General features: G+C 38.4%; 1 protein-coding gene across 1 annotated transcript; it reads right to left on the bottom strand.

Annotated features, from left to right (window-relative positions):
- Positions 1 to 991: 991 nt before the first annotated feature.
- Positions 992 to 5,450, bottom strand: LOC133529028 (uncharacterized). Its single transcript, XM_061866615.1, has one exon. The coding sequence runs from the start codon at positions 4,934 to 4,936 to the stop codon at positions 4,112 to 4,114; it is 825 nt and encodes a 274-aa protein (XP_061722599.1). The 5' UTR covers positions 4,937 to 5,450; the 3' UTR covers positions 992 to 4,111.
- Between the last annotated feature and the right edge of the window lie 9,764 nt (positions 5,451 to 15,214).

Below are 15,214 nucleotides of genomic sequence, written 5' to 3'. Positions count from 1 at the left end.
ATTTTCATCCCACACACTCACAGCCCCACGTTGGGCGCCATATTGAATTTGACGAAAAAGCGATGATTTATTAAAAACCATGGGTACTCTTGTTTTTTCTTTGCATTTATACCTATGTTGTTTGGCTGTCTTTAATTTTATGAATTCGTGCTTAAATTGGTCATTACTGTATAAATCAATATTACTGTACAAACTTGCACAAATTGACTAAGTCCCACAGTAAGCTCAATAAGGCTTGTGTTGAGGGTACTTAGACAACGATATATATAATATATAAATATTTATAAATACTTAAATACATAGAAAACACCCATGACTCAGGAACAAATATCCATGCTCATCACACGAATAAATGCCCTGTATGTGTAGTATGTGTTGACTTAGACAACAACACATACTACATATAAGTACTTAAATACATAGCAAACGTCCATAACTATGTACTATATTTTTGATGAACACATAAATAAATGCTTTTACCGGGATTCGAACCTGGCACCTCCAGCTTAATTAATATACGGAGAGTACCTGCATTTTATTCTTGTTTCTAACAGCCCATCCTCCTAACGTTCAACGTCAGGTTTTAATTCAATTCTCGTCCACACTAATTAACCCTTTCGTTCTTTGCTCAGACAATAATTGTGAAGCCGAACGCTAAGCGCCATCTTTACGTCCCTGTTTACTTTGACGACGAATGATAAAAGATGCAGAGATATGTTTCTGGGAATTATAGAATTTAAAAAAGTTGAATATGAACATAGGAATGGCTGTATTGTTCAGTGTAGAAACATATTTTGAAGCAATTCGTATTCGCTAGCCGACAGTCTTTTTAGTTTATTAAGTACGTGTTGCGTTTCAATTTGACGAGTATTTTTTTTTTAATTTGTTTTAATTAGAGAGAATAGGCAAAACACAGAGTTCTATTTATTACTTTATATAATAAATAAATAATATAATAAAATAAAAAGCCTTTTATTTCATGCAAAGAACAATTACATTTTTAAGGTGAGAAAAAACTAAGATTAATTTAAAAAGTAATATGAATTATATATTATGTGTTTTCTTTTTTTTTTGGTTGTTGCACGAACCCCTCCTCTTAGGTGAAGGTGAAGGCCTCCTCTAAAGATTTCCATTTTTCTCTGTCCTGAGCTATTTGTGGCCAGCAGGGCCCCGCTACTTTTATTATGTCGTCTGCCCATCTGGCATGAGGTCTCGCTCTCCGACGCTTTCCCAGTGGGCCCTTCCATTTCGTTACCCTGCTAGTCCATCTCTCGTCCTTTAGCCTTGCTACGTGCCCTGCCCACTTCCATTTTTGTGTTTTAGCGTAAGTTAAGGCATCCTTGGCTTTGGTGATATTTCTAATTTTTGTGTGACGAATTTTTTGAATTTTTTTAATGTTAAGCATGCTTCGTTCTATTCCACGTTGGCAAGTAATAATTTTGTTTTTAATTTTCGATGTATACTTCCAAGTTTGACATGCGTAGGTTAAGCATGGCAGGAGGCATGATGTCATTACTTTTGTTTTGATATAAATTGGCATGCTGCTTTTAAATATTTCGCTTAAAGACCAGTATTTATTCCAAGTATTTTGTGCTCTTCGCTCTACTTCTAATTCGTTATTTTTCCTGTCGAATCCGATTTGTTTTCCGAGATAGATGTATTTATCTGTATATTTCAAATTTTCACTGTCCACTGATATTTTTCTTATTTTGCTGTTTGTCATAACCATTGTTTTGGAGAGATTCATTTCCAGTCCTACTTGTTTACTGGCAGCATTCAGTGAATCAAGCATAATTTGTAGTTGTAGGCTGGATTCCGAAAAGAGCACTAGGTCATCTGCGAAGCGAAGGTGACTTAGGTGTTTGCCGTTAATATAGAGCCCTGTTTTTTCCCAATCTAGTCTTTTAATTATTGACTCTAGAATAGATATAAATAATTTTGGCGATAACGGGTCTCCTTGTTTAACTCCTCTTTCGATAGAAAATGTAGGACCAGTACTTTCTAGTTTTATTCTAGCTGTACTGTTATTGTAAATATTTTTGATTATTTGTATGTACTCTATCTCCACTTCCTGAGCCTTCAGAGCAGTCCATATACTTGAGTGTGATACGGTATCGAAGGCCTTTTTATAATCGACGTAAGCGATATAGAGCGCTCTTTGTTGTTCTTGATACATTTCCATGATTAGTTCCAACGTATGTACGTGGTCGATTGTAGAGAAGCCCTTTCGGAAACCTGCTTGCTCTATTGGTTGTTTTGCTTCTAGTGTAGTACTTATTCTGTTGTTTATGATGGTAGAGAATAGTTTGTAGATACAGGACAGTAAACTTATAGGTCTGTAGTTCGTAATATCCTTGGAATCTCCTTTTTTGTAAATTAAAATTATTTCCGACTCTTTCCATTGTGATGGTATTTCAGCAGTTTCTAATATGTGATTAAATAAATATGTTAAGGGTAGAGTCAGTAATGAGTGGGCGATCTTTATGGCTTCATTCGTAATGCCATCTGGTCCTGGACTTTTATCTGCTTTTAACCTTTTTATTGCCTGTGTGACTTCGTTTTCACATATTGGTGTTATATGTCCACTCTTTTTTAGTATGGTAGAGTTTACATCAATGTGGCTAGTACTCTCTTTTACCTGGTCACTGTATAGGGATTTATAAAAATCAGTTGCTACCACTATTATTTCTTTTCGATTATTTACGGCTTTACCTTCTCGGTTTAAACTGTCTATCCAGCATTTATACGTTTTTAATTCTTTAAAAGCTTTTTTCGTGCTTCCCGCTCGTTTTAAGTGATTTTCGATCATCTGCGATCTGTAAGTTTTATAGTCTTTTTTTATGTATTTGCTTATTAGCTTGTAGAGAGCTGATAGTTCGTTTCTTGTGGCCCGAGTCTTGGTCTTAGTTCGATGTAGTTCTTGTCTTCTCTTGATAAGTGCTAGTGTGCGCTCATTTAAAACTTTATGAGTGCTTATTGAAGATTCGTTAGATACTCGAGCATTCTGTAAGCTCTGGGATATAGCGTTTGTAAGAATGTTATAATAATTTTGTACTGATGTGTTCCCTTGACAATTACTTAAATCTTGTAAGTGAGATAAAATATTTTGTTTATAATTTGCTATTTCTTGTTCAGTTTTAAGTGTTGAATGTCTATTATTATGGTAACCTGTTCGCTTTAGCTTTTGTTTCGAGAAGATTAAGGTTGCTCTGACTGCTCTGTGATCCGATGGAAAGTTTAGGTTCAAAACTTCTATATTTCTAATAAGGTAAGGTTGACTTGACAGTATGTAATCTATTTCATTTTTATGTTTACCGTTCGGTGATCGCCAGGTCCATCTTCGGTTGGGTTTTTTAGGAAAGAAAGTATTTAAAATTGCAAGTTTATGTTCAAGGGCAAAGTCAATTAACATCTGGCCTCGCTGGTTTCTTTCGCCGTAGCCGTTTGGTTTCATTATTAAGCGTTCTTCTTTTCGTGGTTGTCCTATTTTTGCATTTAGATCACCCATAATTAAGTAGTCCTTATATGCTTGGTCGATGGCCTTGTTAACATTCGTATAGAAGGTGTTTATCTCCTCCTCGCAAGCTGCTTCAGTTGGTGCATACACCTGTATGATAGATATGACTCTTCCTTGAATGTTTAAGTTTAATAATGCTACTCTATCACTAATACCAGAGAAGCTTTCAATCCATTCCTTGCGAGATTTGTTTATTATGAATCCGACTCCATATTTACCGGGTGTCTGGCCCGTGTGGCATAATATGAAATTATTATGGTCTTCTATTTGGGTGCCCATACGTCTAATTTCGGATAAACCGATTATGTCGTATTTTATTAATTTAATTGCTTCGCTCAGTTCAATTAAACGTTCGTGAGTAGATAATGTTCGGACGTTATAAGTTAGTAAGTAGATCTCATTTTTTGTTATTTTCGTAGAATTCGTTTTTTCTTGTGTTTCTGTTACTTCTTGTATTGTTGATATATATTGGGAACTCTTCTTTAGAGGGTTATGGTCTTGATCTTCCACGGTGACCAGCCGGGTTGGAAGATGTGGTTTGGTTTTAATTGTTATTTTTTTAATGTTATCTATGTCGGAGGGGGGCGTTAGTTGCTATAAGTTGTCGTTAGTATTTTGCTGTGAGCTAGGCATGTTGTTTTGATTTTTGTTTACTAGAAAGTTAAGCATGCTTGGCTTCACAATTCCTTCAGTCAGGCTGGAAGTTCTTTTAATTGATGTATGGTGCTTATTTTTCTTGTTGGCCTGAACTTTTGTTCCGTCGTGTATGGGTATTTCGGGCGATAATGTTAGCTGTATCTTATTGTTGCTCGTAGTTTTGTTTTTGACTTGTACGACAAGTTTATCATATTTAATCTTAACTATATTGCCTTTTTCTCTCTCAAGTTTGGCCTGCTCTTGCAGCTCTTTTCTCTTCTCTAGTATTTGCTTCGGATAATCTTCCGTTATATAGTACGTAGTATCCTTTAGGGCCTCTTTTCTTTGTTTAAATATTTTAATTTTGGTTCCAAGTGTGGTAAATGTAGCAATTATTGGTCGATATCTTTCTCCCTTATTGCCAATTCTCTTGATTTCTTGGATATCTCTGTGATCTAGCTCTAAAGAAAAATATTCCCTTACAAAGTTGATTATGATGTTTTCCAACGTTTCATATGATGTTTCGGTTTCTTCGAGACCAAAAATTACAATATTATTTTTTCGTGCCTGTTTTTCCAGGTAGTAAATCCGTTTTTCTTGATTTTCCAGTTTTTCTTTTAGGTTTTCGTATTTTTCATCTAAAATTTTAAACTTTTCATCTAATATACCGTTAATATTTTGTGTTACTGCTGCTGTTACTTTTTCTCCGCTTTCTTTGATAGTGATCTTCTGTTCGTTGAGCTCGCTCTGGATTTTACGGAGTGCATCCATAATGTCTTCCATGGTTTTAAATATAATCTCAGGTTTGTTTTGATATTACAGGTGCCCTCTCGTGGATTTTTATTGAACTAGCTGTTTGTGGATGATACTAGCCGTTACCTTATATCAATTAGTTCGATAGTTGTCAATTTGCTTCCAAAGATTTTCAACAGATGGCGTTAGTTTCTTGGGGTAGTCTTGAAAATTATTTAATTATTTTTTGATAATTTGATATTTTCACTAAATTTTATGTAAAATAATCTACGATTAAGTTAATATTCACGTTTCGCCTTTCTGGTACTTGTCTTTTTCTCCTTGCTCTCTGTTTCTTCGGTGTATATGCGTAAAACGCACTGTAAAAGTAAAAAAAACACAACCGCCGTATTTCACTGTTTTTTTGTACTTTCTAGACGTTGTTAGGTTTTATCCACACTGTATGTTATGATTTCATTGTTTGTTCACCACTTTTTTTATATTTCACTGAGTTTACAGCACAATATTTAATTTTACGATCGTAAATAGCACGGAAACGATGTAAACGTTGGCTCACTAGCGCCACCTCCTCTTTACTTACATTACTTTATATATAAGACCTTAAATGTGACACCTGTGTTCCACAAATAAAATTTACTTTACTTTACTTTACTAAAAATATGTCAAGTGATTTGAATAAAACACGTAATATCTTTATTATGGTTCTCTAAATCATTACCGAAATTTATTTGGCGGAATGTCTTTTCCCAACCAATTTTTCGCATAATTTTATTGCCCAATTGATCCAGTAGCAACTCAATAATTCGTATTATTTCCCAATCTAACAGTTAGCATGTATGTTTGGACAACAACTTAAAAATATACTTTATAAAATATTTTAGGTAGCAGAATGACTTTGTATGTCTAATAAGAAACACAGAAAGTTTATTTTTGTAATCTAACATCGTTCGACGCATAAAAAGTCGGTTCTGGCGCTGTTAGGTCGCAGTTCACAAAACACGCTCCGCCTCGCTTCGCTCGTCGTCGCACCTATTGTATTGTATTGTATTGTATTCGGGCGATTTTTCCGCAACTCGACGACTTGCGCCTATTTTGCGTGATATGTTGGGGGTGGGCTAGTCCTGCCAGCCCAGCTCCTCGAGGAATCCTATCAAACCTTTGATGTTGAGTAGGACCTCGGGGAGGTCTCTCGGAGATCCGAGATGTTTAGCCCTGTATGGAGTCACTCCGCTGCATTCCAGCACCACGTGAGAGGCTGTTTCTTCTGTCTCCATGCAACCTCGGCATAGGGGACTGTCTGTGACACCTGTTGTGAAAAGATGTTTGTTAAATAGTCCATGACCTGTTATGACACTGGTTACCATACTCAGTCGGACCTTCCCTAGTTGCAGGAGCGCCCTTGTGAGTTTTCCGTTGATGCCAGGCATGGCTTCTTTTGCCTGTCTGCATCCAGTCTGGTTCAGCCAGTGTTCTGTGTGTAGTTTCCCTGTACGTGCCAGCAGCATTGAGCGTACCTTGCTAAATGGTATCGGAAGAATCGGTTCCGGACCAATCGCCCCCGCATTTGATCCTTGCCTGGCAAGCTCGTCCGCAGCATCGTTACCTCGGGATCCACTGTGTCCCTTGATCCATTGTAGGGTGATCTTGTTATTATGACATACCTCCATTAGTCGTTCGTGGCATTCGTGTATAAGTTTGGATGTAACTATATGGCTATTTAGAGCCATTAAGACTGCTCTACTGTCGGAGAGTATGCGGATGGAGGATCCTACTACCTTCCTTGCAGTGATGGCAGCCGCCGCGTTTATGATGCCCATGCACTCAGCTTGGAATACCGAGTTATGGGCTCCTAGCGGAGTGGTGATTGACATGTTCAGGTCTTCTGAGAAGGTTCCAGAGCCCGATCCGCTGTCTGTTTTGGACCCATCAGTGAAGATTCTCAGCTCCCGGGGATTGAGTCCTTCCTGATTGTCGTCCTCATATAACTGTATTTTGTACCTTTTATCGAAGATAGCTTGTTTGTGAATCCGGTCCGTGCCTGACCTAAGCACTGGAAATTCGTCATACACCTTTTCCAGGCATTTTGTGTGAAGAGCTCCTGTGATGTTAGACCATATCTTGAGGGTTCGCAACCTTACCGCTGAGAGACTGGCCTCTTGTTGTATGTGTAGGTGCAGCGGTGGAAGGTTTAGCATGACCTCCATGGCTGCAGTCGGGGTAGACCTCGTGCAGCCAGTGGTGGCCGCGCATGCGAGCCTTTGAAGTCTTTGTAGTTTGTCTCGTACGTTGCCTAGGTTTGTTCTTGGCCACCAAACCAGAGCACCGTAACAGAGTAAGGGGCGGATTATTGTCTTATAGAGCCAGAGGGTAATTTTCGGGTTGAGTCCCCACCTCTTACCAATCATCCTTCTGCACTGCCAGAAGACAATTCCCGCCTTGTCTATCCGTTTGTTGATGTGGTTGTTCCAATTGAGTTTATTGTCGAGAGTTAGTCCTAAGTACTTAACTTCATCGGACAGCTGTAGCTCAGTTTGGAAAAGTGTTGGTCTGGTAAAGTTGCCAAGCGCCCTTTTATTGGTGAACATTACCATTTCTGTTTTGGTGGGGTTTACTGATAGGTCAAATTCTCTACACCAGCGTTCTACGATCCGGAGAGCTAACTGGGTGAGGTCGCATACTGTACTGGCGAATTTACCTGATATTAAAATTGCCAGATCGTCGGCGTAGCCTATTGTGTAGAAGTGTTCCTCGTTCAGTTTAGTTATAAGGTTGTTAACGACTAGGTTCCACAACAGAGGTGACAGGACTCCCCCTTGGGGGCATCCTCGCACCGCCGCTACGGCCTGCGGTTGACCTGCATACCTTATAGTCCTTTTGTTTAGCATGTTCATGATCCACTTTGTTAGTCCGGGTTCCGCACCGTGGCTATCCAAGGCGTTCCCTATACTGGTAAAGTGGGTCTTGTCAAAAGCGCCCTCGATGTCAATGAAAGTGCCGAGGCACAGTTCCTTGTCATGGATGGCTCTCTCAATGCGGCTTACAACCATGTGTAGAGCCGACTCTGTGGATTTACCTGAGCTGTACGCGTGCTGGTTGTTGTGCATCGGTATGTTCTTCAGCGTTCGATCCCTCAGATCTCTGTCACACAGTTTTTCCAGTGTTTTCAGTAGGAATGATGTGAGACTGATGGGCCTGAAGGATTTGGCAGCTGTGTAGTCATTCTTACCTGGTTTTGGTATGAAAATCACGTTCACTTCCTTCCATCTCCTGGGCACGTACCCCCAGGCTAGGCAGGCTGCCATGATGTCGGTCAGGATTTCCTGGATGAGTCCTAGACCCCACTGTAGGAGAGCAGGGAAGATCCCATCCGGACCAGCCGCCTTGTAGGGATGGAAGCTGTCTATGGCCCACCTGAGTTTCTCGGCGGTGACGATCCTGTGCGCCATTTGCCAGTTGTTGTCTGTTGTGCTGTATTCCTCGTCCTGCTGGCCTTCATCGGCGAGACTTACGCATCCTGGAAAATGGGTTTCCAGGAGGAGGCGCTGGGTCTCTGCAGGGGAGGATGTGTATGTGCCGTCGGGTTTCCGCAGTGAGCCCAGTTGTGATGTGGGCTTGTGCGCTAAGGTTTTCCTTACCCGGTCGTCGCACCTATCTTGTCTCTATCGAAATTTGGCGAAAAAAATGTATTCCAAATGTTGTACGTCATAATAATAATCTACTTAACAATAACCCTACCAAGTAGGTAAAATGTTGTCATCATGTTGGTTGCCAAAGTAAATCATTTGCGAAAAGCTTTTGGTTGGCAAGTGAAATTCGGTCAATAAAACTTTGGCGAAAAGGCAGAACACCTTTTATTATATATTAAGAACTAGTGAAAATAATTGTATATATACACATAAGAACAATCTACATAAGAACAGACAGAGAAGATATAATCAATATATCATTTTCGGACCCGGGTATGTCCTTAAACTACGTCCAAAAGAGAGGTATGGGCAATGTGAATGTCATCTCGCCTTGTGTGGTAGGGCACAGCACAGCGGATGTCATTCCAGATCTAGAGCAGAGCCCAACTGGGGAAGTACCTCCACCTTACAGAAAACCGCAGCCAAATAACACTTGACCCTACTCATAGTGTTGTGTTCCTGCCGGTGAGTAAGGTTGCCAGAGCTCAACGAGGGGGGTGGGGTTAGGGTCGGCAACGCGCATGTAACGCCTCTGGAGTTGCAGGTGTACATAGGCTACGGAGACTGCTTACCATCCGGCAGGCCGTATGCTTGTTTGCCACCGATGTAGTATAAAAAAAAAAAAACAATGTTTTTTTTATTTCTTCTCATGATGTTGATTCTTGCGAAAAGTTATATAACTAAATATAAATTACAGGGTAATTAGTTCAGAATAGTACGTGATAAGAAATAAAAAATATGTACCACATACTTCCGTGTAACTTGATTTGAATTCACGTAGTAATATAAAAAAATGTAACCATACGTAGAACTTTTTTAAATGTAATACGAGTAAACAGTTATCTCCGCCCATGGACATATGCAACATCAGAGGAACCACTTATGCGTTGCCAACCTTTGAGAACCCTAAATACCTGCTTTTTACACTTAAAATGCTATTTAATTAACTAGCAACCTACATCTGCAGTGTTATTTACCCAATCCCATTTAAACCCTCCCCAATATTAACAAAAACCTGTCTTTGAGCAATTAACACTTTTTAAAACAAAACAAATAGCTAACTTGTGTTAATTCCTAACCAGGTACCCGCATTAAAGTTCAACCCTTTGGGCGGGTCATTAGGGAGGTCATCTTAATCAACCCCTTGGACAATCGGTCTTGACCCTTAGGGTTGTAATAGCCAAACTAATTATTGTTATAGGCTATTATTAGTGAATTTGGGTCGATATTTTATTAGTTAAGTTGGTGATTTCGATTTAATGGAGGGTCGGTTTGTTATTGATGGCGAGGGAATAGATTAACTGTGATTCTATTAGAGGACTTTACAAACAATTTTAATGACTTCGAAAATGATTCAGAGTTGTCATTAATATTTACAAATAAATCTTCTTCTTCTTCCTCGCGTTGTCCCGGCATTTGCCACGGCTCATGGGAGCCTGGGGTCCGCTTGACAACTAATCCCAAGATTTGGCGTAGGCACTAGTTTTTACGAAAGCGACTGCCATCAGACCTTCCAACCCAGAGGATAAACTAGGCCTTGTTGGGATTAGTCCGGTTTCCTCACGATGTTTTCCTTCACCGAAAAGCGACTGGTAAATATCAAATGATATTTCGTACATAAGTTCCGAAAAACTCATTGGTACGAGCCGGGGTTTGAACCCGCGACCTCCGGATTGCAAGTCGCACGCTCTTACCGCTAGGCCACCAGCGCTGCTATTAAATAAACTTACTTAATATTTACAAATAAATAAACTTAGGTATTAAGTACATGTGAAATTTCTTCGTGATGGGTATATTTTGATACCTCGGAAGTACACTGAGGCAAGTGCGAAATCAAGATGTTGCAGGAGAGGGGTTCAAAGGTACAACGGACCGTACCTTCCTTATTTATTAAAGTAATTCCATAACATGTTGGATCTGTTCTGGCGAAATCTCTTACATTATGTCTGCATTAATGGAATTCTAAAATTTATCCTAGTTTATGAAATAAGAGTATATACTCCAGTATAGGTACACGTATTCATGCGGCGCTAACGAGCACTTGATCATTATATACATCAAAATTTGTCAATTTTTCCGATAAAATTTGATTCAAAGTAGAATTGTATGTCACCTAATTACCAAAACATTTAAAATTTGTGAAATAATTGTAACTTAAATTGATATGAGTTTTTTTCACCACGTCGACCCAGTGAGTTGTATTACTTTTTTACCCTCCTCCAAATTAACTGCCCCGCGTACTGTAGTGACTTGCCTCAGTATACAATGCTCGAGTATTTAAACATAAATTTTATCAACAACTACTCTATTACCTAACCTTCTAAATCCCAGAGGCCCTGATAAAATATCAAAACGTAATTTCAACTTTGATTAAATGTGTCACGGACCAAATTAAAAAAATGAAACTAACGATTATGGGATTAAATAAATTGTTTTAAACTGATTTTGCAAGTCGTCGAACACTCAAAGATCTTAGGTAACACAATAGTACATTTGCGTAAATCAAAGACCACCCAAGACGGTTCAACAATGAATGGGCACATTACAGGCGGTGTAAGGGCGGCCATACTCCCGCCGTTTCGTAGAATGCCCACTTGCGTATCGCAATTAAATTCGCCATCACTGGACCATTGGGTTGCCAGGGCTGGACTAAGGTACAACTAACAAGTTAATTTCTCGTATGCCGCTGTCAAAAATGTAAAATTCAAGGCTGGTTAAACTATAAAAAGTTAATAAAACTATACAAAGTTAATAAAACTTAAGATACTCGTACATACCATGTGCTCGTCCATACAAAAAGAGAAAACGATTTTCCACTTCTAAATATTTTCCATTCTCCATGTTTTTCTAGTATGTTATTGACACAATGAAAAACTAGATTTATACGTTTTCCTTCTTTTCAAAATTTGCAATACAAAAAAAATTCAAGCGAAACCTATAAAACTAGAATATATTATGCTGAAGCGATTGATATCAAAATCAAAGTAATATGTTAAGATTTAGACAGTGGAAATCGTCTTCTTCCGAAATTGAATTTCATGGAAAAAGTACCGTTATTTCGTTAGGATCTCAAAGCTATTCTTCCCTCTTAACCAAACGGATAACAAATGGAAGCCAGTGTATCCTTAATTTGCTAATTAACATTCTTTGTTAAACAGTTCCGCCAAAGTATCATAGAGTGCGCTGTCAAGCCATAAAGAAAGATGACATCAAGAGCAATTGAAGCTATGCCGTCAATCAACGTGACATCGGTGGCGGTTAACTGTATCTAACCAACTGGTTTGCTTAGCCTGAGGAATATAATGAGTGCTATAATACGTAATCAGTCTTGTCCAGTAAAGACTGAGTTGGGGCTACCTATTGCAACTACAAATCATTATTTGTCCGATGTCTTATATGCGATATTTTCATTTGACCGAACGCGTTTTATTTAAACCGTTCAAGTTTTATAAAGGACACCAATCTAACTTACCGTAAACCTTAACCCAATTCCTTCTATAGAATGCCTTTTTCAAAAGTTTGGAAAAACTAACGGCGTTCCTTAAACGAAAATTTTGAAAATGAATCATCGGGCAAACATATTTCGAAGTTGCGATATGATACCAACTGATACGCCCACAATTCCCGACATGTAATTATTTCAAACAGAACACTTCCAAGTCCGTCCCTGCGGCGTCCAGTTGATCAGCGGCCTATCGTAAAGACATCGTGCCCTTTACGGCCCGCACTCGCCACACGTACTCAATGTGGGACTCACGCACGAATCTTAGGACACAAAAGATAATTGAAGAAAGAAGGATAATTTAAGGTAAGGTTATATCCTTAGGTATCTATTAGAATAAAAGTAAACAAAATCCACCCTCAAATGCCTCCTTAAGCCTGAGCTTAAGTTGAAGGTCGATAAAAACAATACATGATCAAATAATGTAGGTTAAAGTCAGGTCGTTCAGTGACAGGTCCAGGTTTTGTATTTGGTTGGTAAACCAATAAACGTTATAACTACCCGAAAATGTACAAATTGTTTCTTTACTATTATTTAAGTACCTAAAAATACAGAGTTATAGTGCCTTGCTGTGAACAATGGCCTACACTACACAAAGTACTTGTAAGTTACATCGGTCCCCTTGCCCTCTACCCCTGTCCCCGCAGCCGGGACTATTAAAGTTACTGTAAACGATAACATGCTTCGGTGTTGGAATGGAGGTAGGTATTTTTATATGGTTAAAGAGACCAATGAAAACTACTCGTTCACCCAAATCAAACAACTACTTATATAGTAAATAAATATGAGATGCGATGTAGATGTAGTGCAGGGACGCCCGGCCAGAAACTTTTTAGGGTTCCGTAGCCAAATGGCGAAAAACGGAACCCTTATAGATTCGTCACGTCCGTCTGTCTGTCCGATTATGTCACAGCCACTTTTTATTCTCCTCAAATCTTTTAGTTTTCCTGCACAACAGAAGGACATCTATAAGTTCGACGTCCTTTAGTTCGTTTTGTTTTAGTAAGTCTCTACCGAATGTATTATATCGCAATGCCGCGTACATAATACATTCTGCTAGTAAGTGAAAGCTAGTTTCCTCCTTACCACAGTGTGGACAGAGAGATAGTACTAATCAGATCTAGATCCAGAAAATGTATAACTAAATTAAAAATTCATCGTCTAATTGACAGAAACTCTTGGGTATAAGTACAACAGAAATACATGATAGTCTCAGGACAAATGTATTTATATTACCTACCAACTAAGATAGATGAGGTACTAAAGAAACATTTAAAAAACCCTCCGGTGGCCGACGATGGAATCCAACCAGCATCTTCAGTTACTACTCACTTACTTTCTTTCTTTAGTACCTATATTTTTTTTTTCGTTTATAGAGTCATTGGTGTGAGTCAATCGGCCCTCGCTAGAATTATTTCAGTTTATAATTTACCCACACAACCAGCGTCCAAATTTACGGTCAACAATTACTGAATTCTTATTCCTATACTAGCTTAAAACATATATCAGAAATGTTTAATAAAAACATTTGATACGTCCAATGTACCTGGTTGAATACCTACCGATAAACATCTAAGACAGCCTTTGCTTAATAAGATATAAAGTTATGCTCTTTAGCATAACTTTATCCTATACATATCTATCTTATCAAGTTCCCTTAACTGGGTATCGAAGCACTCCTAAATCAGAGTCTGCCCATTAGCGGTAGCAGGTTCGAACCCCGACGGGGGCTCGATAATTGCTTTTTCCTGTTTGTGAAGATAGATAGGTAATAAATAAGTGGGTACGATTCTTGGCTTCCGATAGGTTTTGATGTCAACAGTTAGCGAGAAATTAGAGTGATTTAAAAAAAAATGTTTATCATTAATTTATTACGATATGATTGTCTTTACAATATAATGAGTAATGTTCGTAACATTTCTAGGTATAAATATATGTTTAGTTAATAAATTAAGTATATTAACATGAAAATTTAGCTGTGCTGTACTGTAGGCTTAAACTCCTAGATTTTTTTCTCAGTTAATGTTATAGGTATGTCGTGGCCAAATCATAGAATATGATCATTTCATGATATGTCATTTTAAAATTGATCAATTCATGATACGGTTAGGTAAGATTTGACTTAATCATGATGTCGACAACCGATCATTTCATGATAACCACATCATTATATAATCAATTCTATGATATGTAGGGCTAAGATGGTCGGTTCTTTATCATTTGTCACCATGCCTGTCACGTTCTAACGAGTATGTAAGCGCGAAAGTGACGGACAAGTGATAAAAATCGACCCATGCTGCCACTGACTGGCCGCGACATATAGATAAAATATATAAATACAAAATATACATAATGGATAAACATAGAGGATTATTATTACTAGCTTAAATCTAAAATAGGCCCTAGAGGCATTGTACCAAGGATGCTGGCGACATTTCCTCGTTGTATCGCAGTACTGATACGTTGTGCGAGGAAGCCGCCAGCTCTTCGGTCACCAGTTACGTCAACCAGACGCGAAAAACTTGTGCGCGCTGGGACCACATGGACCTAGAGTTTCTAAATACAAAATAACGTTCTTCATGTGTATAAGTCTTTGATATAAAAAAAAAATCTGAGCTAATTTTACTTTTTATTAGTGCAGTGGGATAGATTTAGGATGTACTTCCATTACTGTACAAAATCAGTCCAAAAACCGGGATTTCCTAGTTTTTGCTATACAAATTCGGTACTGGGAATATTCAAGTAGGTACAGTCAGCATCAAAAGTAGCTGATCAAATAACGCTTCATAAGTATCTACCATTCTGTAACGGCTTAACAAAAAGTGGTGTCTTTAATATAGAACAACTAAGACAGTAAAATATATACTTTTGAACGCGAATTTTAGTAATTTATCTATATTTGGAAAAGTTATCCGCAATATCAGATACTTTTGGCGCGTTGTTTCATCCGCTACTTTTGATGCTGACTGTACAACGACACCCTAAATAAAATGACTTCTTCTATTCTATTATATCACACTTTAATCAGTCAAAATCGCAACTATCATTGACGACCGGTTTGGCCTAGTGGGTAGTGACCCTGCCTACGAAGCTGATGGTCCCGGGTTCAAATCCTGGTAA

This window comes from Cydia pomonella, chromosome 20, assembly GCF_033807575.1.
Source record: "Cydia pomonella isolate Wapato2018A chromosome 20, ilCydPomo1, whole genome shotgun sequence".
NCBI classification, from domain to species: Eukaryota; Metazoa; Arthropoda; class Insecta; order Lepidoptera; family Tortricidae; genus Cydia; species Cydia pomonella.
Note: the sequence above shows the minus strand (reverse complement) of the source record. Positions and strands in the feature narration are given on the sequence as shown.

Coding starts and splice junctions, on each gene's coding strand:
- LOC133529028 (XM_061866615.1), bottom strand. CDS start 4,936: ATGGAAGACATTATGGATGCACTCCGTAAAATCCAGAGCGAGCTCAAC.